At 42.6% G+C, this 24388-nt stretch overlaps 1 protein-coding gene across 4 annotated transcripts in view; it reads left to right on the top strand.

The window, feature by feature from the left end:
* The window catches only part of intu (inturned planar cell polarity protein), a 224653-nt gene that overhangs the window by 170900 nt on the left and 29365 nt on the right, over positions 1-24388 (top strand). For 2 of the 4 annotated variants that reach the window (XM_067993504.1, XM_067993495.1), the window contains exons 7-14: positions 453-530; positions 2493-2682; positions 7571-7624; positions 12278-12340; positions 18496-18717; positions 19771-19899; positions 22580-23080; positions 24289-24386. In XM_067993504.1, the coding sequence (XP_067849605.1) occupies positions 453-530; positions 2493-2682; positions 7571-7624; positions 12278-12340; positions 18496-18717; positions 19771-19899; positions 22580-23080; positions 24289-24386 (1335 nt within the window). The remainder of the gene's footprint in view (positions 1-452; positions 531-2492; positions 2683-7570; positions 7625-12277; positions 12341-18495; positions 18718-19770; positions 19900-22579; positions 23081-24288; positions 24387-24388) is intronic. The other 2 variants (XM_067993513.1, XM_067993499.1) reach the window with 2 other exon arrangements.

Genomic DNA, 24388 nt, shown 5'->3' on the forward strand with positions numbered 1-24388 from the left:
CGCCTTCTTGAACCGCTACAGTCCGTGTGGTGACGGTTCTCCCACAGTGCTGTTAGGAAGGGTTGACCCAGCAACGATGAAGGAATGGCGATATATTTCCAAGTCAGGATGGAGTGTGACTTGGAGGGGAACATGCAGGTGGTGTTGTTCCCATGTGCCTGCTGCTGTTGTTCTTCTAGGTGGTAGAGGTCGCGGGTTTGGGAGGTGCTGTCGAAGAAGCCGTATCTTCTTATGTGGCTCAGTGTCAAATTTTGTTTGGCACTCCTGTGAAGTGGCTTGGAACACTTTACTATGTTAAAGACACTGTACAAATGCAAGTTGTTGTCGTTGTTTCCTGCCTCCCAATACAAAGAGGATTTTTTGTGTGATATTTTTGCTGCTAGTAATAGAGCATTATAATCCATTCAAGCATTTCCACATTCTAAGTTGACAGGCTATTCTCTCCTTCAAAGGGTACCTCTTCCACAGCTACAGAACATGATCAAGAATGTTGTGAGAACCTTGCAGTATATGTACAACTCATTAGACAGGCAAGTACTAAAAAATAGTCCATACGAACACCAGATTGATAGTAAATTCCAACCATGATTATGAACTTTAATTCACTAAGTCTAAAGTGAAAATAGCTTGAGTACCATTGATGTGAGTGAGTTGTGCTTCCCTTCCGCTCTTAGATAAGCATTTTTTTTAAAAACTCCTCGATGGCAGATATTTTCACTTGTTCAAGTCCCATTCCAGATACTTGAGCGCATAATCTGGACTGGCACTTCAGTGCAGTACTGAGCCCTGCTGCACTGTTGGAGGTGCCGTCTTTCAGATGAGACATTAAACCAAGGCCCCGTCTTCCCTTTCTGGTGGGCGTTCAAGATCCTATGGCACTATTCGAAGAAGAGCAGGGGGGTTCTTGCCAGTGTCGTGGCCAATATTTATCCCTCAACCAACATCATTAAAACAGATTATCTGGTCATTATCTCATTGCTGTTTGTGGGACCTTGCTGTGTTCATTTTGACTGCCACGTATCCTACATTACAAAAAGTACTTAATTGGCTGTAAAGCATTTCGGGACATCCCGAGATCGTGAAAGGTACTATATAAATGCTAGTTTATTCTCTAGTGCACAGATGCCCAGTGACCGATATGACTGCTCCAAAGCAAAGTTTTGGGAACTATTTATTCCAAATTATTTCAGGAACTGAACGTGCTCTGAAAACAACAGCAAAGACTTGCATTTATATAGTGCCTTAAATGTAGAAAAACATCCAAAGACTTCAGAGACATGAGAAAAGTAGATGCCGAGGAGGAGAGATTTGGAGGGATGATCAAATATTTGGTGGAAGTGAGAATTTTTCAGAAAGGTCTTAAAGGAGGAGAAGGAGATGGAGGAGAGTAAGACTTACGTGGCTGCCAATGGTGGGACGAAGGGAGGGGGCATGCAAAGAGGCTGGAATTAGATGCTGAGAGTTTGAGGGGGTTGCAGGGCTGGAAGAAATTAGAGATAGGATTTAAAGACAAGAACCAGAATTTTAAATTTGAGGTACTGTGGGGACCAAGAGCCAATGTAGGTTGCTGAGGATGAGGGTGATGGCCAAAAGCTACTTGGTGCAGGAGAGCATGTGAGCAGAAGAGTTTTGGACAAGCTGTTTTTATGGATGGTGGAGAATGGCAGGCGAGCAATGAGAGGACTGGAATAGTCGAGTCTGGAGGTGACAGAGGCATCTAAGGGGTTTTCAGCAATGCATGGGCTGAGATAGGGACTAAGGCAAGCAACAGTACAGAGGTGGAAATAAGTGTTCTTTGTGATGGAGAAGATATGGGTCAGAAACTTCTTGGAGTTGAACAGGATGCCACCGTTGCAAACAGTCTGGTTCAGCGTGAGATAGTGGCTGGGGAAAGGGTAGCAGTGTCCCTTTAAATTGGGTTTACTCTTTGAAACTCAATGAACGGGCATCAGAGTCCTGATGACATCATGTGGGAACTGATATGGAGGAGTTGGAGAGCCAAACAATGTGAAGAAGCTGAATTAAACATGCATGGTTGCAGCTGAAACTCTATAGCGTAATGCAAGTTGACTTCCTCACACGCTCAGGCGCAATAACTCCTCCCTTTTAATTCTCTTTCCAGTGATGATATCAGCATTGAATGTTCAGACCAAAAATAGCTGGAAAAAGAAACTGATGTTGAAGTTACTGCCAATTATAGCAATCTATAAGTTTTCTTGATGGTGAAACCACTTTTTAAATGGTTTGGTGTTCCAGTCAAAAGAGCAGATGGTGTGGCGTATTTATTTCCTTTAGTTACACTAAACTAAGATTGAAAGTCACTTCTAAACATCTTCTGATACTCAATACTACAGAAGTGGTAGTTAAATGTATGTATCATTGAGTTATTGTCAATTTGTTTATTGAATTTTTAATGTTGTGTTCCAGTTTTAAACAGTTACTGTAGTTTGTTATTCAGTTTCTTTATTTCTAAATATTTTGTTCTCCTTCAGTGCCTTTTGCAAGTTGGAGTATGTTCCCCGGTTAGATCACTTTTTCAGTCTGTACTTCCAACGAGCCATCCAGCCAGCAAAGTTAAACTGCAGCGCCAGTCCCAGTTCCCAGTGTTACAGTAGTTCGAGTACATTGTTTTTAGACAGTCTACCTGGAGTTCGCTGGCTTACGTTATCCCAGGATATCAAGGTAAACTAATTTTATTCAAAGCACAACTATTAATGTCATGTGCAGTTAAACCTTTTTACCCTTTTTTATTATTTTAGCCCTCAAATATGTATTACCAGTGTGTTATCATGTGAAAAATTCGGGAACTTTCTGATGCTGAAAGTTAGAAACTGACTTCTACAAGGTACAAAAACATAGTGGGGTAAGATGTCCTCTGGGCACTGTGAGTAGCAACAATCCAAATTAGCTTATAAAGATTTCCTCTTCAGTATTTCTAGCAAAATCAAAAAATGTGAGAAATGTGCAGGGTACGTACACCTCATTAGACAGGCAAATACTAAAAAATGATCCCTGCAAGCACTAGTATTTTAATTTGCTCTCCTTAGCTGGCCTCCCACCTTGTACCCTCTGTAAACTTGAACTCATCCAAAACTCTGCTGCCGGTAACCTAACTCACACCAAGTCCCGTTCATCCATAACCCCTGTGCTTGCTGGCCTACGTTGGCTCCCGGTCCAGCAAAGCCTCGATTTTAAAATTCTTATCCTTGTTTTCAAATCCCTCCGTGACCTTGCCCCTCCCTATCTCTCTAACCTCATCCAGCCCTACAACTTTCTTCGATTTCTGCGCTCCTCCAATTCTGGCCTATTGCGCATCCCCGATTTTCATCGTTGCACCATTGGCGGCCTTGCCTTCACCTGCCTCGGCCTTAACCTCTGGAATTTCATTCCTAAACCTCTCAGCCTCTCTACCTCTCTCTCCTCCTTTAAGACGTTCCTTAAAACCTACCTCTTAGACCAAGCTTTTGGTCACATGTCCTAATATCTCCTTATGTGGCTCGGTGTCAAATTTTGTTTGATAACGCTCTTGTGAAGCGCCTTGGGACCTTTTACTACATTAAAGCATGAATGCAAGTTGTTGTTGTGGTTGTTGTTGTTCTAATCGTAAGGGGGAATTGGCATTCTTTTAAAGATGTTTACCATTTCACCACAGATATTGGTCAGAGAAATATTTGTGAATTCCTTAATGTTGTCACTTCACATAGCAATCAGAGGAACTCACTCCAGTGTTGGAAAGTCCAGCAAGCTTTATCTACTATATGTTTTCTTTTATTTGTTTGCTGTGACACTAATATGATCCATTGTGATCATTTGTTTGAGGCACTTCAGGCCTTTTACTGTAGAAATATCTCTGCTTTGCTACCATATAAACAGACTTTCCCACTGCAATATACTGAGACAGGAAATATCTAAAGGAGGGAATAAAGCTGTGCAATCTGTTAATTCAGCTCATTTGCTATAGTGTATTTTAATAAGATAGATGAAAGATGTCTCCATGACTGGAATATTTCAAGTGAATCCGTTCCACACTAGTTCAATGTGACTTGTATTATATAGTTGTATAGTTTTTCAAATAACATCTTAATGTTCCCTTAATAGCATTTCAAACATGCTTTTTCTTTTTAAAAAAGCATGTTACTTGAACGTTACCAACTATGATGTCTAAACAGATATAGTAATAATGTACCACCTCAGAGTGAATGTCAACATACAAATTGGTGAATCTCTGCTTTGTCATTGATGAGAAAACCATATACAGCACCCTCTTAAAAATAAAGTTCCATAATGCTTACAGCAAGATGGTCTGTACAGATCAAAAAGGCAATATAAAGAATGTGTGTAGGAATTTTTTTTTAATAGTCTTCATTGCCACTCACTGGTCTTTTGCTGCTATTACATGTGCTTTGCCCCATGTCCCTTCATAAAGCACAATAAGCAAATATTGAACGAACCTTTAATTAAAAGGGGATAATGCAACTTGCAGCTTTTCAGTACAGGTGAGAATAATTAATAAAGGAGGATTTCCATGCTGACTGAGAAAACAATGGATCTGAAATGTGTTTTTCATAAACTTTTATAAAACACTGGTTAGGCCTCAGCTGGAGTATTGTGTTCAATTCTGGGCACCATGCTTTAGGAAGGATGTCAAGGCCTCCGAGAGGGTGCAGAAGAGATTTACTAGAATGGTACCAGGTTTGAGGAACTTCAGTTATGTGGAGAAACTGGGGTTGTTCTCCTTAGAACAGAGAAGGTTATGGGGAGATTTGATAGAGGTGTTCAACATCATGAATGGTTTTGACAGAGTAAGTAAGGAGAAACTGTTTCCAGTAGCAGAAGGGTCGGTAACCAGAGGACACAGATTTAAGGAGATTGGTAAAAGAACGAGAGGCGACATGAGGGGAAAAAAAATATGCAGCGAGTTGTTGTGATCTGGAATGCACTGCCTGAAAGGGTGGTGGAAGCAGATTCAATAGTTACTTTCAAAAGGGAATTGGATAAATACTTGAAGGGAAAAAATTTGCAGGGCTCTGGGGAAAGAAGAGAGGATTGGGACTAATTGGATAGCTCTATCAAAGAGCCAGCACAGGCACTATGGGCTGAATGGCCTCCTTCCATGCTATATCATTCTATATTGTGATTAATTTTGGTATAGTTGTTTCGTGAAAATGATGGTTGAAATTAATTGCAGCCAGACCATTTCAATTTATATAGAATCATAAAAAATTTACGGCACAGAAGCAGGCCATTTGGCCCGTCTTGTCTGCGGCCAATATTTTTAAAAAATCATGTAGATTTTGAGGCTGGGGAGGGGTGAGGATCTAGTCTTACTTATTGATGGTCTTGCACCATGTCCAGCCAGCATCTTTAACAATTCTCAGTAAGAGCACAAGATAGTATGGAATGGAACTCCTGAGAAAAAGTTCTGCATTAATACTTTAATGAAGTGAAACTCCAGAATTTCTGTCACCCTTACCTGAGAAACCACTGTCACTTTTTTTTTGAGAAAGTGACATCCCAAGTGGATGTTAAAAAGCCCTTTGACAGACACATCCAAGCTTTTCTCTTTGTGCCCAACATAGGTGCACATGGAACCTCGGGTCACGTAGAAAGTTTAAGAGAATGTTCCCATTAATTTGCATATATCTCAGGTAGCTCATACTAACAGTTCTTGGTGTTCTGATTTAGGATTTATCCACCAATGAAGCAACAACATTAAAGGCAATCCTTTCCAAATCTCCAGGCCCACAAAATCAAAGCCAGCAAGTAAAAAATAAGTGTAAATAGGATAATACCCTGGTCTTCAAGGGGTGGATTGCAATGACTCGAGGGCTGCAGGTTGGACACCCTTTCAGTGTAATATTCATAGACTTCCAAAAAACCTTTGATAAAATCCTAGATGAAAGCCTGCTGCACAACTTGAGGCAGTGGGTATCTTAGGTAAAAGTTGAAGATAGATAAAGAATTAACTGAGAGGAAGAAGTGGGTACAAATTAGGGGAATGATGTTTGGCTGGGAAATGTACTGATTGTGATGCTGCAGGGATCAGTGCTGGGGTCTCTACTGTTTCTGATCTACATAGATGATCTGGATTCAGAAACACACACTAAGTTTTTAAAATTCACAGTTAATCCTGAACTTGAGTGGGGACAGTACTGTCTGATGAAGGGACTGAGGAACTACAGAAAGCCCTAGACAATATTTACAAGTATGGCAGATGAGATTCAATACACAATGGAACATTGTTATACCTTCGACGAAGAAAAAAGATTATATACAGAAAAGTGCTGTTCTCATTTTTCTGCATGACAGCCAATAACTACATATGGTAGCCAATTTTCTTGCCTTTTGTCCTCAGGAAACATTCCCTGAGCACAAAGGTCAGGAGAAACATGAAGGAGATCTATTATGTGGGGCCTTTGCTACCCTGGGATTTCCAGGGGAGGCAGAAAAGGGCCTGTACCTGCATTTGGCATAGGCACAATGTACTGATGATAACAAGGTGGAGGGGGTGTTCCTGCCTTCCCGCTTCTTTCTCTAGGAGTTATGCTGTGGGGCACCCCACAAAGCTGGCATTGGGCTTACACCAAGAGCCCCTCTCAGACCCAGCAGCAAGCCAGAGAGTACCACAAAAGATAGGGTTGAACATTTATTCAACCAACCCCATCGTATCTTTGGACTCTCCAGCAGCGGCCAGTAAGCCCTGAGGCTAATAGCCAGGAACATAGCTGTCCTGCTGTTTTCTACCCTGTTTAGCAGACACTAGGCCCAGCCACGCAGCAGACCTGCGCCAACCAGGAGTTCCCGTGGGCCATATTAATGGCTGGGTGCAGGAAATTTAGATGTTGCCCAACAAAGGAGGTAGCTGCCAGGAAAATTGGCCACATGACACGCTAAGAAATATTTGCAGTAACTGAGGTAAATTTAGGTGGGCTTATTATTTGTTTTCTTCCTCGACCCCACTCTCCATTTTTCAACATTCTTTTCTCTTCCACTTTTTTAGCTTCCCTAGAACACACACCATTATCTAGCCGAGACAGTGGTTCACTTCTTAGAAATTTAGAAGTCAGCCTATGGTGGAGTAATTTTTGCTTTTCCCTAATAGAATGATGGAGATTGGTAAATAGTGGATGTTAGCCTATCTTGTTTCATTCTGTAGCACACCATAGTCAACTCTTTTTAAATTCTAGATTTTCTCATTTTTTCCTATGTTAACTATAGTCATCTATACGCACAGTAAATAATCAACTTTCAGTGAACCAACCAACCACCCAGGCACATAAGTTTATGAAGTATAGATTATTGCTACTATAGCTCGAAACGATATTGCTGTCTGTTATCAATGCATAATAACAGTCTGCAGCATAGGTGAAAAATGACTTGTCCATTCCTTTTAACTATTTAAAATCTTACATTTTGCCTTTAAATTTATGAGTTAAACAAGCATTTGTTGTCTTTCACTTGTGCTGAGTGGAGACGCAACTCCAAATGACTTTTTGAAAAAAAATTAATTTAGTGATTCAGGTATGTTTCTTCATTATTGCATCCTAAATTCTAATTATTCCAATTTCAGGTGGACATTGATACTGCACTGAGTGATCTGGAATCAGCAAACTTTGGAGAACTGGTAATAAAACTATAATAATGTACAGCATCTGAACATCATCTCACACACGTTCATGCTAGGTTGTGTCCGAAGTAAAACTAGTTGCTGAGATTTGGATTCATAATATAGCACATAGAATCATAGAATGGTTAAAGCACAGAAGGAGGTCATTTGGCCAATCGAGCCCGTGCTGGCTCTTTGCAAGAGCAATCCAGTTAGTACCATTCCCCCACTCTTTCCCCGTAGCCCTGCAAATTTTTTCCTTTCAAGTATTTATCCAATTACTTATTGAAAGCCACGATTAAATCTGCTTCCACCACTCTTTCAGGCAGTGCATTCCAGATCATAACTACTCGCCGCGTAAAAAAGTTCTTCCTCATGTCTCCTTTGGTTCTTTTGCCAATCACCTTAAATCTGTGTCCTCTGGTTCTTGACCCTTCCGCCAATGGGAACAGTTTCCCTTTATTTACTTTTTCTAAACCCTTCATGATTTTGAACACTTCTATCAAATCCCCTCTCAACCTTCTCTGCTCTGATGGTAACAACCCCAGCTTCTCCAGTGCATCCACGTAACTGAAGTCCCTCATCCCTGGAACCATTCTAGTAAATCTTTTCTGCACCCTCTCTAAGGCCTTCACATCCTTCCTAAAGTGCGGTGCCCAGAATTGGACACACTACTCCAGCTGTGGCCAAACCAGTGTTTTATAAAGGTTCTTTTGTACTTTATGCCTCTATTTATAAAGCCTAGGATCCCGTACGCTTTTTTAAACCGCTTTCTCAACCTGTCCTGCCACCTTCAAAAATTTGTGCACATATACCCCAGGTCATAGAGTCATAGAGTTATACAGCACGGATAGAGGCCCTTCGGCCCATCGTGTCTGCGCCGGCCATCAGCCCTGTCTACTCTAATCCCATATTCCAGCATTTGGTCCGTAGCCTTGTATGCTATGGCATTTCAAGTGCTCATCCAAATGCTTCTTGAATGTTGTGAGGGTTCCTGCCTCCACAACCCTTTCAGGCAGTGAGTTCCAGACTCCAACCACCCTCTGGGTGAAAAAGTTCTTTCTCAAATCCCCTCTAAACCTCCCGCCTTTTACCTTGAATCTATGTCCCCTTGTTATAGAACCCTCAACGAAGGGAAAAAGCTCCTTAGTATCCATCCTATCTGTGCCCCTCATAATTTTGTACACCTCAATCATGTCCCCTCTCAGCCTCCTCTGCTCCAAGGAAAACAAACCCAATCTTCCCAGTCTCTCTTCATAGCTGAAGTGCTCCAGCCCTGGTAACATCCTGGTGAATCTCCTCTGCACCAGGTCTCTCTGTTCCTGCACCCACTTTAGAATTGAACCATTTAGTTTATATTGTCTCTCCTCATTCTTCCTGCCAAAATGTATAATTTCACACTTCTCTGTATTAAATTTCATCTGCCATGTATCCGCCCATTCCACCAGCCTGTCTATGTTCTCTTGAAGTCTATTACTATTCTCCTCACTGTTTACTACAATTCCAAGTTTTGTGTCATCTGCGAATTTTGAAATTGTCTCCTGTACACCCTGTAAGTCATTAATATATATCAAAAAATGCAGTGTTCCTAGTACCGACCCCTGGGGAACACAACTGTTTACCTTCCTCCAGTCAAAAAAAAACCGTTCACCACTACGCTCTGTTTCCTGCACTTCGCCAATTACGCACCCATGCTGCCACTGCCCCTTTTGTTCCATGGGCTTCAATTTTGCTGAGAAGCCTATTATGTGGCACTTTAGCAAACGACTTTTGAAAGTCCATATACACCACGTCAACTGCATTGCCCTCATCAATTCTCTCCATTACCTCATCAAAAAACTCATTCAAGTTAGTTAAACACAATTTGCCTTTAACAAATCCGTGCTGGCTTTCCTTTATTAATCCAGGCTTGTCCAAGTGACTATTAATTTTGTCCCGGATTATCGTTTCTAAACGCTTCCTCACCACCAAGGTTAAACTGACTGGCCTGTAGTTGCCAGGTTTATCCTTGTACCCTTTTTTGAACAAGGATGTAACATTTGCAATTCTCCAGTCCTCTGACATTACCCCCATATCTAAGGAGGATTGGAAGATTATGGCCAGCATCTCTGCAATTTCCACCTGTACTTCCCTCAGCAACCTAGGATGCATCCCATCCAGACCGGGTGACCTATCTACTGTAAGTACAGCCAGCCTTTCTAGTACCTCCTCTTTATCAATTTTTAGCCCATCCAGTATCTCAACTACCTCCTTTTTTTGGCAGCATCTTCTTCCTTGGTAAAGACAGATGCAAAGTACTCATTTAGTACCTCAGCCAGGCCCTCTGCCTCCATGCTTGGAACTCCTTTTTAGTCCCTAATCGGCCCCACCCCTCCTCTTACTACCCATTTACTAATTATATGCCTATAGAGGACTTCTGGATTCCCTTTTATGTTGGCCACCTGTCTATTCTCATACCCTGTCTTTGCCCCTCTTATTTCCTTTTTCACTTCCCATGTGTCTGTGGGCCTATACGGAGGAACACCAATATGATGTGTTGGTGGTGAAAGAGCTTAGAAACTGTACAGAATTAAGTAAAAGTTTTATATCAATATAATGAAAAGTCTTGCATTTAGTATATATCCATACTATGTGGGAAACTGTGTCCTGACACACTTAGTGTTCAGGACATCGGGGCTCAAATAAACAAATTAACCATGCTGATTCATTTAAATATAGACAGGGAGGAAAAACTACTGATCATGAACCATCAACCTACACAAAACAGCCGATCAGATCCTTCCATTTTTTTTCAAAGATGCTAAGCAGGACCCAGCAACTGCAGGAAAATGAACAAAGTAGAATATATTGAGTAATGTGTTATGAAGTCTGACCCAAGAGTTTTCTAAATATATTGAACAAAAATTTGCCATGTATTCTGTTTATACCATGGTTCTAGATGAACTATAATTTTAAAAAATACATTCCAAGGGATTTGGTGGGTGGTTTAACTTGGGATAGTGTGGTGATTTTTGGAGGATATGATTATTAGGTGATATTCGGATCAGGCTCTGTAGTTCATGGAAAGAGTTGTGCTCTGAAGATTCTAGAGGGTGCGGGTACCGTGCACTTAACAGAACAACTTTTAAAGGTGCAAAAGATAAATGGGCCCTGGATTAAGAAGTTAAATAGTCTGGTAAGGGAAGGATTAAAGAAAGAGAAGTAAAAGGTTTTCGAGGGACATTGAGGCGTTGCAATTATATTGCAGTAATCGAAAAGAAAATGTCAGATCTTCCTTATGGCTTAGTTGGTAAAGATAACATATAATTGAGCCATATAAATCAGAAGGTCTAACATTTGATTCTCTTTGTGCTGAGTTAGCTGATCTCAGCTGGGATGACAGTGGGTGCTACATTTAGTATGAGTGCTCCTTGGTTAGAGAGGGGGGAAAAAAATTAGCCAGGGTTTGTACTCTTTCTGTTGGAAGTGAGTATAGAGCCAATTCGACTCTCAGAAGAGAGAATGCCCCGCTGGGTCCTAAACAGGCACAGCACACGAGGTGCACTATGCCTGTGAATGGAGAAGCGTCCACAATTTTCTTGTCCCAAGCAATTTGCGTGGTCAGGGTGCAGTCCTGGTAGACCCACCCCTTAGCAGGCCTTGCACTAGAATCGGGAAGGGTGTGGAAATAGAGACATGGTTGCAGACCCAGCACTGGCCCCGTGACGCAAGTTTGAAAAACTGCAGGAAATCCCTGGGCAGCATTCTGAAGACAGGGACCTGTCTTTATAGGTCTCTGCCCCATTTACTCTTCATTGCACCTGGGAACTGAGTGTTCATCAAGCACAACAAAGCACATCTTCCTTTATTTGTCTAGGCATCGGATAAACAGAGGATTGGGCTTGGTTGTGATGTTGTCTATGGTCAAATGGCCTGCAACACTTCATCTTTGCTTATACATGAAGAATGGCCACGTGGTTGAGGTGCCTGTGGAACTATAGGGGTAATTTTACAAATTTGTACTCTCTGAAATTTAGGCTTATGCTCCCCACAAGTTTCTGTCGATTCATTTTGATGAATGAGAAGCTGTGAGGAGCGTGTGCCCAAATTCCTGAGATGTGCTCCTATAGGGTGAAACTCTGCTCGGAGATCAAATTTGTAACATGAATTTATATATTAGCAGAAGTCAATGGCTTTATGAGAGGAGGGAAAAAAGAGAAAAAATACAGAGGTGACTGTCTGAATACACAAGTCGGACTGAATTAGAATATGTACGCGGGTGAGGTATTAGCTGAATCACATCACTTCTGGTGTTTTTAATGGGGCTTATTTGGAATTAAAATGGTATGGTTGCAAAATAAAAGTCATATACAGCAGGTGTTGTACCATTATGCCAGGGATGAGAGCCAGGATGTAAGGTGTGATCTGCTTTTCGCAATACAGATATCTGAACAATACATACAAAAGAACGGTTTGCAAAAACTACACTTGTCTTCATTTACTTATCTACTTTGAATGGTTTGCTTACAGCTGCTCAAAAATTAATTACTGAAGATGCCATTCTTCTTCAAAATAAAATTTGAATAAATTGGATGCATTCTCCTGTATCAGTTTGTCCTGTTGCCAATCTACTGTTTGATAGCTAATTGGCTAGTAACCGGGAACCTAATTATCTTGTTGGTTTAATTTCAGTCTGAAGATTATTATGACATGCGACGACTGTATGCGATACTGGGTTCCTGTCTGTTCTTCAAGGTAAGCCTGTTGATGGTTAAGATATAAGAGTTCAGTAAAGGTGTCAAATGGTAACTTGAAGCCTGAGCAACAATAATATCATTGTTAACTGATCCATGAACTTGACTAATAGGAGAAATGTATTGACATTTTATCTGGTTGTCGGGAGATTTGAGCAGAATGGGACTTGAAGAGTGGAGCCCAGCTGATCTTTTTGAGATATAAATAAAATACTAAACTGATATTTCTACCACATGGTAAAAGATTGAATTCCCAGTGGGTTAAACAGTTAGTACACAATAGACCAAACACGTTATGCTGCACAATGAGGTTTTAGTGTTTTTAAGAGAACAGTGCATTAACCGTAGGAAGGACACTTTTCATGCTGAAATCTAACTAACTATTAAGTATTATGCGCCTGACTGTACAAAAAATTGCAAAACTGAGTGGTGTTAAAAGATGTAAATGGTTGTTTTCAGATTTAAAACATACAATATAATAAGTCCATAATGAAACCCATAATTTTACATCACAGCACCTAAAATTGCCATTTGGATTTGAGCATCAAATATAGTCAAGCATATTCGTATTCCAAATCAGCTTCCCTGCTTCCATTTTTTTTGTTTTTTTTAAAATAAGTACAAATGGAATTATCCACTTGCAAGCTTGAAATTGTTGAGTACATTATGGGATCTTTTGGATAAACAGGCATCCAACAGATTCTCAACAGTTTTGAAAACTGTTCAAAATTATATATGTATAAAATTACCGAACAGATATGAAAAAAAGACAAAACAGCAAATTCATTTGCATTGGATGTAAAACAACCTCTATATGTCATAACATACTTGTCATATTTCAGATGTTTGACCTTTTTTACCATTTTGGGTATGATTTATATTGAAGTGTTACTTTTAAATTAAATTGAGTTCCTAGAGATTTAAAGTCCACTTTGCAGGCAGAGTGGTGAGGGGGTGGAGGGAGAGGAGGAGCCGAAACAGTGATATTTAAAAATGTCCAAACGGCCAGTAATGCAGTAACTGCTGATGTTGATGGGTTGACTCCTTACCTTCACCTGGTCAAGGTGAACGAGACAGTCACAAGGAGGTTGCGAGACATTGGTTCAGGGAGAAGGAGGAGCCAAGACAGCCCAGTGAATGACTACCACAATGTGAGGGGAAAAGTTGTCCATGATTTGGGAACTTTGGATTACCACAAGAGATGTCCATGGCCAGATTTTGGCTGAAATACAAAGGGATGACAGAAGTGGACATCTGCTCATCCATACCATTTGATGTTTTGATAGGAAATTGCATAGATACTGAAGTTATAGACAAGCAACTTAGGGAAGAGTACGCCAGGTAAAGATTGTGAAGAGTGGCCTTCAATTAGCATCCAGATCGTACAGTCACAGGGTCCCACTATCTTGCATCCCAGGTTATGTACAACTAGATATTGAGCAGTATGGGTGAACTCCTGGTCATAAGAAACGCATGGTGCACTTATGGGAGAGACCATTATCACAGAACCTGAGAATATCTAGAGCAGATCTGAAATGTGATCTGGGTCCAAGTCTTGGGAGAGTGATCTGATGCAGCCTCTGTTGGCCAACTTGAAAATGAAAACCTGCTGTTCTGTGCGTGCACAGATCCCTTGTGCTGGCTCTGTGACCCTTTCATCACTGCAAAGTCAATGCACTGCCATCAGGTTGGTCCCAAGAGTGAGTGTGCATGTATCATGATGCTCTTTTTTGTCATGATGCAACACACTGATGCACTGAACTAGCTCAGCATGATTACAAGGCAACGAAGGAGCTCAGAGTACCAGCAGTAGATTGGAAGATCCATGAAAACATATGTCTCTGCTTTCATTGGCTGAACAGAGATCAGTAATTTTACATTTGCCAATTCCATCAACTATTTGAGACCCACATGTGCATGAGTTGACAGTGCTAAACTAATGTAACTTCTATCAGTGGAGGTCATGGAGCTTTTAGGTGAATGTTTGTGAAATAATGCATAATTGGTTTGCAGCTCAGGTAGCCAGCAGTGCGAGAGATCCGTGAATTAGGTGGCGACATTAGACCCTACAAGATTATTTAAATGCAGCGTAGTTCCTAATTGCCAATATAAAACGAACAATGGATCACCTGCGAGTTGATCGCTCCAGAACTCCATCACTTAAAGCTAGATTGTCATATTTGAGAGTTACATTTTGACTGCTGTTTTTGACATGACAAACAGATTTTTGTGCATTATAATTAGTGCATTTATTTTTGAAGGCTCCAATTGTTGTTAGGTTGGCCATGAAGCCATCAATCTCTCACTCATCCACTCCTTCAGTGGCCTCCACCCTAATTATTGGAATAGCATGCTCGTCGTGACATGAGGCATTGGAGGTTGGCTGGTATACCACCAATGTTGAGCGCACTTGTTGATGATTATGCAGAATCGTCTCCTTTTCAAATGAGAACGCAGGCACTCCTTAGGAGCATTAGAAGGTAAGACGAGGGGTACCCCAATCAGCAGCCTATTCCACCAAATAGGGTGTGCAAGTAGTTATTGGAGCTATGGTAAGTTAATGACCAAGCATTTACAAATTGTGTAAGTGAAACCGCTTTGTGATTTCATACACCTGTGGGTTTTATTTCCAATAACATTTCTACTAATAAGCTATAGCTCTCCATGATTTCAGAGCAACTTTCCTATGACCCCATGGGCTCGATGTTAGCAGGGCTGCGGGTTCGCGGCAGGGGGGCAGCGCCCGGTGAAATTAGTCTGCCCCCCGCGCGATCGCAGCCTAATTGGATCCACTTACCCGGTCTTCCGGGTTCCCCACTGCTGATCTGCGCGTCGGGCGGGCTGCGCATGTGCAGTAAGCTCTGTCAGCTGGAGGAGCTCTATTTAAAGGGGCAGTCCTCCACTGACAGATGCTGCAACAAATAGGAAAAATTACAGCATGCAGCAGCCCAGGGGGAAGGCTGCTCCCAGTTTAATGATGCCTCACTCCAGGTATCATTAGATGGGGTGAGGAGGAGGGGGAGGACAGAGATCTTCCCCCCAGCGGGCGGGAGGAAGCGGCCTGCCTCTGCCACCAGGAAGGCCTGGCTTGAGGTGGCAGAGGAGGTCACCAGCACCACCAACATATCGCCCACCTGCATACAGTGCAGGAGGCGCTCCAATGACCTCAGTAGGTCAGCCACTTACTCATTCCCCTACACTCCATCTGCCACATCACCGCCCCCACCCCACATCTCCTTCTGCACTGCCAACACTACTCTGTCACATCACCCCTCACACCCACTCAAACCTCATCCTCATCTTACCTGCACTTACTCATCCCGCCACTACCACTCAACCCAATCCTCATACAATCTCATGGTTCTATCTCATACTCACCCTCTCGTGCATCTCTTTCACAGTCAGCCTCACTCAACCTGCCACAGGGCATGCATCACATATGTGCAGTAGGCAGCGTAAGGCAAACGTGTCGTGAGCATGAAGGAGATGCACAAGGGTGTTTGAGGATTTGTCATGGTTTTTACTTATATTGAATTTCTGACCAACTCACATTACATATTATATTGGCACCACTACTGCCATGTCTTTGCGAATCTTGTCTGGTTTGTGCAATAATGCCCTTTCCTGAGGATCACTATGAAGACCCACAACTAATGCCACCCATTGTGTCACTGCAAAGTGGGTGTAGGAGTATTTGCAGGGCTCTTTTGTGCAGACGACTGAGAGACGTCGGCGATATCCCCGGTGGCACCCTGGAAGGATGCGGAGGAGAAGTTTTTGAGGGCAGTGGTGACTTTGACAACAATAGTAAGAAGATGGTGCTCGGGCCAACCGGGAGCTGCTCGGCATGAAGGAGGCTGCAGATGTCCACGACTACATGTGGAGTGACTCTGAGCCTCCATGTGCACTGCTGCTCAGAGAGGTCCAGGAAGCTGAGCCTCGGTCTGTGGACCCTGTGGTGAGGGTAGTGCCCTCTGCGACGCATCTCTCTCTGCGGTTGCCCTCCCTCCTGCTGTGCAGGTGGATATGTCACAGCAGTCTGTTGTGGAGCTCCATGTGTCAGAGGTGGATGGCGAGGTTGGTGATGCTGTTCGCCCTCCGAGGAGGTCATGACTGCAGCTACGGCGGCCCCCATCCGGAAGATGTACATCTGAGGGGGTCCGCAAGGTAGGTACATGTCTCTGGACCCCGGGGTAAGTGTGCAAGTTGGTGAATTTCCTTGTCAGGAGGAGGGTGGTGGAGGCCAAACTTTGTCCCAAGTGACAGAGTGGCCTCCTGCAATGAGTGAGGGTCTCCCCCCCCCCCCCCCACCTGTCAAATGGACCTTTTATATTTGTTCTCTGGATGTGGGCAACTGGCAAGCCCATATTTATTGCCCACAGGCTGACAGCTGCAACAGGTCCATTTCAACTGGGAGTGTTTCCCACATTATGGGAAACAGTCCCAGTTGTCAATAAAATCCCACCCCTCCTCACATATTGACTTAATCAGGTCTGTTAATGACCTGAAATAGCAAGGTAAATACTGTTAAGTGGAACCCCGCTGGCTTTAATTGCCTGCGGGATTCCCACATGCGGGGGCTGCGCGCGCACGTGGGCGGGTTGGAGCCGGGCTCCGAACCCGCTCCAGGATTCCCCGATTTTTGGAGCCCCCCCCCCCCGCCAGGAACACACCCGATAGTGGGTGCTAAAATGATGCCCCATAAATCAGTTTAACTACCTTCAGTATTTGAAGTTTGAAGTTTTTTTACAAATGGACCTTTCGATGAGTTTTGAATGTGTCCTTTCCAATGAAATAATTGTTTCACATTTCACAGTTGCTATTTCTTAGTGTAAATGATTAACTCTTACCTACATTGAACATTGCTACCATTTTTAGCAATGTGTAGTAGCTAGTATATTGCTTTCCCATACTTCTTTATATAGGTGACACTGTTCTCGAAGTGTATAAAGCAGCACAACAAGCACTACACAAAATTTTGACTGGCATAACACAGGACTGAAGTGAAGATAGAGATGTCACAAGAGGCAGCAATTAACAATTGCAAAGTTATGGTTGTTAGTTTTTTATATTTGTTCTCTGGATGTGAGCAACTGGCAAGCCCATATTTATTGCCCATCCCTTCTTACCCTGAGAAGGGGATGGTTGGCCTTCGCCTTGAATTGCTGCAGTCTTTGTGGTGATGGTGCACCCATATGACATCATTGTATACTTAATGGTGTTCAATAGGAAATTTCAGAACCACAACAATGAAGGAACGGCGATAAATGTCTAAGTTTAGGATGGTGTGTGACTTGGAGGATTAGCTTGGAGGTAATGGTGTTCTCAAGATATTGCTGTTCTTGTACTTCTCAGTTGTAGATGTTTTAAGAGAGTGAGGTGCTGTCCAAGTAACCTAGGCAAGTTACTGCAGTGCATCCTGTAGATCATACATACTGTAGTCACAGTACGTCAGTGATGGAGGGGGTGGACATTGAGCCTGGTGATGGGCACCAATGAAGCAAACTGCTATTTCTTAGATGGTATTGGTCTTCAGTGTTGTTGCAGTTGCATTCACGCAAGCAAGTGGTGCGTATGCCATCTCACTCCTGACTTGAGCCTTGTAGATGGTAGAGAGGCTTTCAGGGGTAGGAGGTGAGGTATTAATGTCAGAATATGTAGCCAGGTGTTAACGTGGTTGATCCAGTTAAGCTTCTCATCAGTGGTGGCCACCAAGATGTTGATGGGAGATTCTGTGATGGTGGTGCAGTTGAAAGCCAGTGGGAGTTCCTTTGCATAAGTGAAAGCTAAGGTTAAACTAAGGTGTTTCACCTATGCTGAAGAGCACATACAAGTATGGTGATAGTACTTCCATTTTGACTAAAGATTGACTCCAAAGGCGTGGGCTTGAGCAATGTTGGTAAATTTCGGTTGCGCAAATTTGAGCAGGAAGTGTTTGTATGAAGTTAGAATTTGCGTACAATTGGCCTTGACAGTTTAGTGTTGGTGTACAACCTGTACTTGTTGCAGAAGTACAATGTATTTGTTGCATTGTAGTAAATAGCATAAATTGCTTTTCAATGAAGTTGTAATTTTACAATTGATTTTTGTTACTTTTGATCTTTATAACAATCCTTTGCTAACGTTACTGTTTCGCATTTTTTTTGTATTTTTAAGGGTTACTTGATTGGCAACCATTTGCCAAAAGATGACCTCCTTGACATTGCACTTTACTGCCAGCATTATTGCTTACTACCCCTAGCAGCGGAGCAAAGGATTGGTCAACTAGTCATATGGCGTGAGACGTTTCCATATAGGCACCTTGTATCAAGTCAAGAACTGATCATTGAGGGTTACCAAGAGCCAAAAGGAAGATACTTTTTGCTAATTGTTGGTTTGGTATGCATTAATTTATGTTTATATATATATATATATATATATATTCTTCTGACATGAGTGCAGAACCATGCAAGCAAGAAAAAGAAAGCTATTGTTCGTGTATTGTTGGGCTATAAACCTTCATGTGAAGGTTCAGTTACTGACGTCATTTCCATTGTCATAGAAGTAGTTACATCTTAAAATGTGCAACTACTTTCTTAATTAAGGATGTTTAAAATAATCTTGGTCATTCCTTATAAATAGTCGCTAGTTGAGACCAACAGTATGAACCATCTCTAACTGTAAAATGTAATCCATTTGCACAAACTTTAACAGTACAAAATATGGAATAAGTAAAGGCCAATTGTCTCATTGTTTTCACAGACCATATAGTTTTCTATACCATGGGCTGACCCAACTTCCATAATATGCTGCAGGAGGTGAATCCCAGATAAGATGTGCAAGAAAATAAAATTGAAATTTTTTCAGACATCTGAAGCCAATTGTGTGAAACTCAGAGTACCAACCCAAACCCACAGCACATACCACTCACCCGTCAGCCAGTTAGATTCTAAGATGACATTTCCATGATCCCTGTAGCTCAGGAACCACTTTGCTCTGCAAAATACTTGATCATCTAGATCTGTAATTATCCTTATAGTATTCCGTTCTGATTGACATAGCATTACCTAGCCTACATTATGGGGAGTACTGCCTTATATTTCTCCTCAAGCCCTCCCTCCTGTGGTACATTTATTAACTCCTACCATGAGTTGATGCTACTTTGGAATTTATAAATAAAGGGCCTCATCAAAATATCATGTCACTATGTAACAATCAACAATTCACCCTTGAGACTACACTTAACCATTATCAACATAATCAGCAACTAAACCGTCTGACTTTCAATATTAAAAATTTTGATTTTCAAAAAAGGATTTGCCGCCTACGGGAATAGAACTTCTTAGCTTAGTGCTCAGGATACAAAAAAAAATTAATTTGTGAAGAACTTGTTTATTCACTTATGACTGTCCATTGTGGTTCCTTTTCCATGTCCAAATCTTGATGCTACAGTATCATCCTGGAGAGCAGGGACAACTCCAAACTCCTCTGTTCCATAATCAGCCATTTCTTGCGACCTCTCTCCACTGCATCTTGCATCCTCACAGACACCAAGGGCTCAATTTTAGGGGGCAATTGCAGGTGCGTTGGGGGCGGGGGGGCTCCAAAAATTGGGGAAATCCCATTCGGGTTCGGAAGCCAGCTCCAACCCGCTGACTTCCGAGTTTCCCAGGGATCCACCTGTGTGCGCGCGGGCGAACCGAAACCGGAAGCTCCGCCGGCAATTAAAGCCGGCAGGATGACAGTTAAAGAGCCAAATGTAACTCATTGATGTACTTAAGGCACTTTACCTGTGACGGATTAAGTGCTTGTAACGATTTTTAACTTAACTGGGTGGCTTGCCCATCGCTTCTGATTCACGCCTGCAAACCAAGCGTGAAGGGCCGGATCGGTGAAAAGAAAATAAATAAATTAAATAAAAAACCATAGAAGGAAATGAAAACACAAAATGAACCTACCTTTGCACCCTGCTCTGATGTCCGACGTCTCCCTCTCCGATCTCCCCCTCTTCACCGCGCCCCCCCCCCCCCCGATGACCTCCCGATCTCCCCCTCTTCACCCCCGATCTTCCACTCTCCCCTCTGATCTTCCACTCTCCCCCTTGATGTCCCCCTCTTCACCCCAATCTTCCACTCTCCCACCCCCGATGTCCCCCTCTTCACCCGATCTTCCCCTCTCCCCCAATCGTCCCCCCCAATCTTCCCCCCTCCCGATCTTTCACTCTTTCCTCCCCCCCCCCCCCCCCCCCCCCGATCTTCCATTCCAGCGCCGGATGACGTCTCGCTCGCTCTCTTTCTCGCCCCCCCAACCGCCAGCGTTGCAGCTCCTGACGGCAACCAGCCTGTCAATCAGGCTAGCTGCGGGCGTGAAAACCGGAGAGGACGTTAATCATCAGCAATCACCATGCGATCGCGTTGGAAACGGTAAGCTTTGTTCATGCGGGTTTGCCACGTGTACCTTCACCATCCCCCACCCCCACTGCCAACCCACCACCATTGTAAAATCGACCCCCGCTTGTGAGGAGTTTGTGGATTTCTTTATGGCCAGAATCAAGAGCATCTCATCTGTTGCCTCTGACTCTGCGTAACCCTACCCTTCCCTACCTCTACAGCTTTTTCCCCAACTGAACCCCTCCCATCCCAGCTCCTGACCACCCAACTTTGCTTTCAGCCCCGTGCCTGATGACATTACGAACCCATCTATAATTTCCCACATGGTCCCTACCCCTGTCAAAACTCCCATCTTCACCCTGCTTAAAAATACTGCCCATAACCTTCCATCCTTTCCAACTACTGGCTTGTCTTCAACCGTCCCTTTCTCTCAAGTCTTGGAACACATTGTTGCTTTGCAATTATTCTAATCATTTCCACAAATTCCTGTTCAAGACTCTTCAATCATGCTTTCACCCCACCTACAGCACTAAGATTATGCTGGTCAGTCACAAATAACATACTGTGTGAATGCCACTACAGCTCACTTTCCATCCTCGATCTCCCAAATGCCTTTGATGCTATCTATTCCAACATTTCTCCACCGTACACTTTTCTGGCACTGCTCTCGATATGTTCCTCTCCTGACTGTCATACTATAGCTACTACATTACCTCCAACAGCTTTTTATACTGTACCCATCTGTTGATCTCTTGTGTACCCCAAGGGTCCACTCGTGGTCCTCTCTTCTTATTTTTAGGATACCCTCGGTGATTTCATCCAGAAGCACTGAGTCAGCTTCCACGTACACCCGATGACAGTTGGCTCTGCCTCCTCCATTAAAGAAAGAAAGACTTTCATTTATATAGCGTCTTTCACAACTTCAGGATGTCCCAAAACGCTTTACAGCCAATGATGTATTTTTGAAGTGTAGTCACTGTTGTATTGTAGGAAACACGGCAGCCAATTTGTGCACAGCAAGGTCTTACAAACAGCAAAGTGAAAGTGACTAGATAATCTGCTTTAGTGATGTTGGCTGAGGGATAATTATTAACCAGAACATCGGGGAGAACTCCCCTCTTCAAAGTAGTGCCATGGGATCTTTTAAGTCCCCCTGAGAGAGCCTTGTTTTAACGTCTCATCCGAAAGACGGCACCTCCAACAGGGCAGCACTCCCTCAGTAGTACACTGAGTATCAGCCTAGATTATGTGCTCAAGTCTCTGGAGTGGGGCTTGAACCCACAACCTTCTGACTCAGAAGCGAGAGTGATAACACTGAGCCACGGCTGACTTATTATTAGCCCCCATGTGAGAGGATTTTGTAACTTTTTTTTTAAAAAAAGGTCTTATGTATAAAATAATAGCAAACAAATTTTATTTTGTTTCCTTCAGAATATTATATTTAAAAAGTCACCAGAATTTGTGTGTTGTATGTTTCTGAATTTATAATAATTAAGTTTCTCTAAGGAATGTTCAAACAGGAAAAATCACGCTAGCTTTCAGTGGAATAATTTATAACTATCACATTTGGAATTGATTTGGTACTGGCCAGAATACCAAAAAAAGTTGTTTCCTTTTGATGACTATTATATGTACCAGTTCTAGGTTTAAAAGGTCAGAGTAAATTATAAAATCATACAGCGCAGAAGGGGCCATTCGGCCCTTTGTGTCCGTGCCGGCTCTTTGAAAGAGCTATCCAATTAGTCCCACTCCCCTCCTCTTTGTCCATAACCCCAGAAATCTTCTTTTGGACCTTTTTATTAGTAGTATTTGATATGAAGATCTTTTAGTATTTGAAATGCAAAGATTAATTAAGGCTTATATTTCTTCAGAGGCACTTTATGCTATGTGTGCTGCTGGAAGCAGGAGGATGTGCATCCAAAGCAAATGGAAATCCAGGGCCAGACAGTGTTTATATTGACCAAGTTAAAACAACCTTACTTCAGCTTGAGGGACTAGAAGCCAGTATACAAGATAGGCTGGGTAGTCCCTCCACTCCATGCCTATCATGTGCTGATTGGTTCCTTCCTTCATCGCATGACAAGTTCGAAAGTATCAGCAGTTCTCCTATCATCAGCAAGTTGCAAGGTACATCCAAATCAACTCAATCACCAACAAGCCGAAGGACACTATTTGGAGACTCCAGCCTAAGAATGCAAAAGTCAAGTCCTCCAAGGGGCAATAGTGCCTCTGACAATGGTGGTGAAAGACATGGAGATGCATCCTTCAGTATGAACTTTAGTCCATATTCCACATCTGACACAATCAAGAAGCATCCTCGAAGAGAGATCCAAGGTTCTGGTGGATCTGAGGGCAGTGGAAGTATATTTAAGGTAATGGGGAGAAATCTGAAGAGGTATATAATTATGAAATTTAGGTGTGCAATTTACATATTTCAGTATTTTCCAATTCATAAATTTTTATGTTCAAAATATTAGACTTAAAATTCATGGCCTCTGGCGATGTAAAGCCACTATTATCTGGTCAGATGGAGAGGAATTTAGGATAGAACCAGGTTCCAGTGGGTCTCTACCCCTTTTCTTTTGCCCTTTGTGAAATACCAACAGGGGGGCCCACATCAGAAGAGGAGGCGAGATGTCACCAGCAAGAAATCCCACCATTTCCACCTCCTTTGCATGAGAAGCTGGGTAGTCCATCCACCACATGCTTATCTTGGAGCAATAAATTGCCGTTCAGAAACCAACAAGTGTCAATTAGCTCATCTTTCTAAAAAGAAAATGGGATGTTTGGCTGGAATCTCCCCCCACCCTGTGGAGTGGGCTCCCCCGCTTATGCTAATGACTCTGCACTGCTGTATTGCCTTTACAAGACTGGATACAGGGTCAGTGTTGAGTTGTAGGCACTTGGGGGTTGGGCGGGTTACAAGTGCACAGGTCTGGATAGAGGCTACAGGCAAGGGTAAATCTCATTTGAGTTTGCCCATGGTGCAATGCAACCAGCTCTAGAAACACTTGAAGCCGTTACATGAGGTGTATGTCTAGTTTCCCAATAAGTAGTGCTTCCAGTGCAAGTAGTGTGGTCCAAAATGCCTCAATATTGCCATGATGATTTTTTGTGTGCTGTCTGTTCAGTGATACTCTTCAGTATAGATGCCCTGCCACCTCTTTCCATGCTGTTCTAACAACTTGTTACAGTCAGGATTGGAGGGGGTGAAAACAGACCCTACTGCCATGGCAGAGAGGGAAAGGAATGTTTTTCTAATTTTAAAAAAATATTTTTTATCCTCGGCCACCACGTCTGCTCTTTCCTACCCCCTGGCACCAACCCCACACTCCCTCCTAAGCTCAGCCCCACCTTTCTCCCTTTTTAACGGTGGCCATTGTCAGTGTAGTCTCGCAAAGTAAAAGTATTCAGATTTATGAAAAATAAATGTAGAACATTGCTAACCCTTGCTAGCCAAAGGTTTTTAGCTGGTTACACTTTGGATAAAAAGATAGCTGTTAAATTAAAGTTGTTTAATTTTCAACTTTTTAATTAATTTACTTACATTGAATTAGTTAAAAATCTATTACATTTTCAGAGCAAGAAGAAACAAAGCTTTCCCAATCCATTTTATCTGGGAAGCATGAAGAAGAGCCTTTCTGAGACAGAGACTGAAGAAATGTACAATATAACAAAGT

This window comes from Heptranchias perlo, chromosome 1, assembly GCF_035084215.1.
Source record: "Heptranchias perlo isolate sHepPer1 chromosome 1, sHepPer1.hap1, whole genome shotgun sequence".
Classification (NCBI taxonomy): Eukaryota; Metazoa; Chordata; class Chondrichthyes; order Hexanchiformes; family Hexanchidae; genus Heptranchias; species Heptranchias perlo.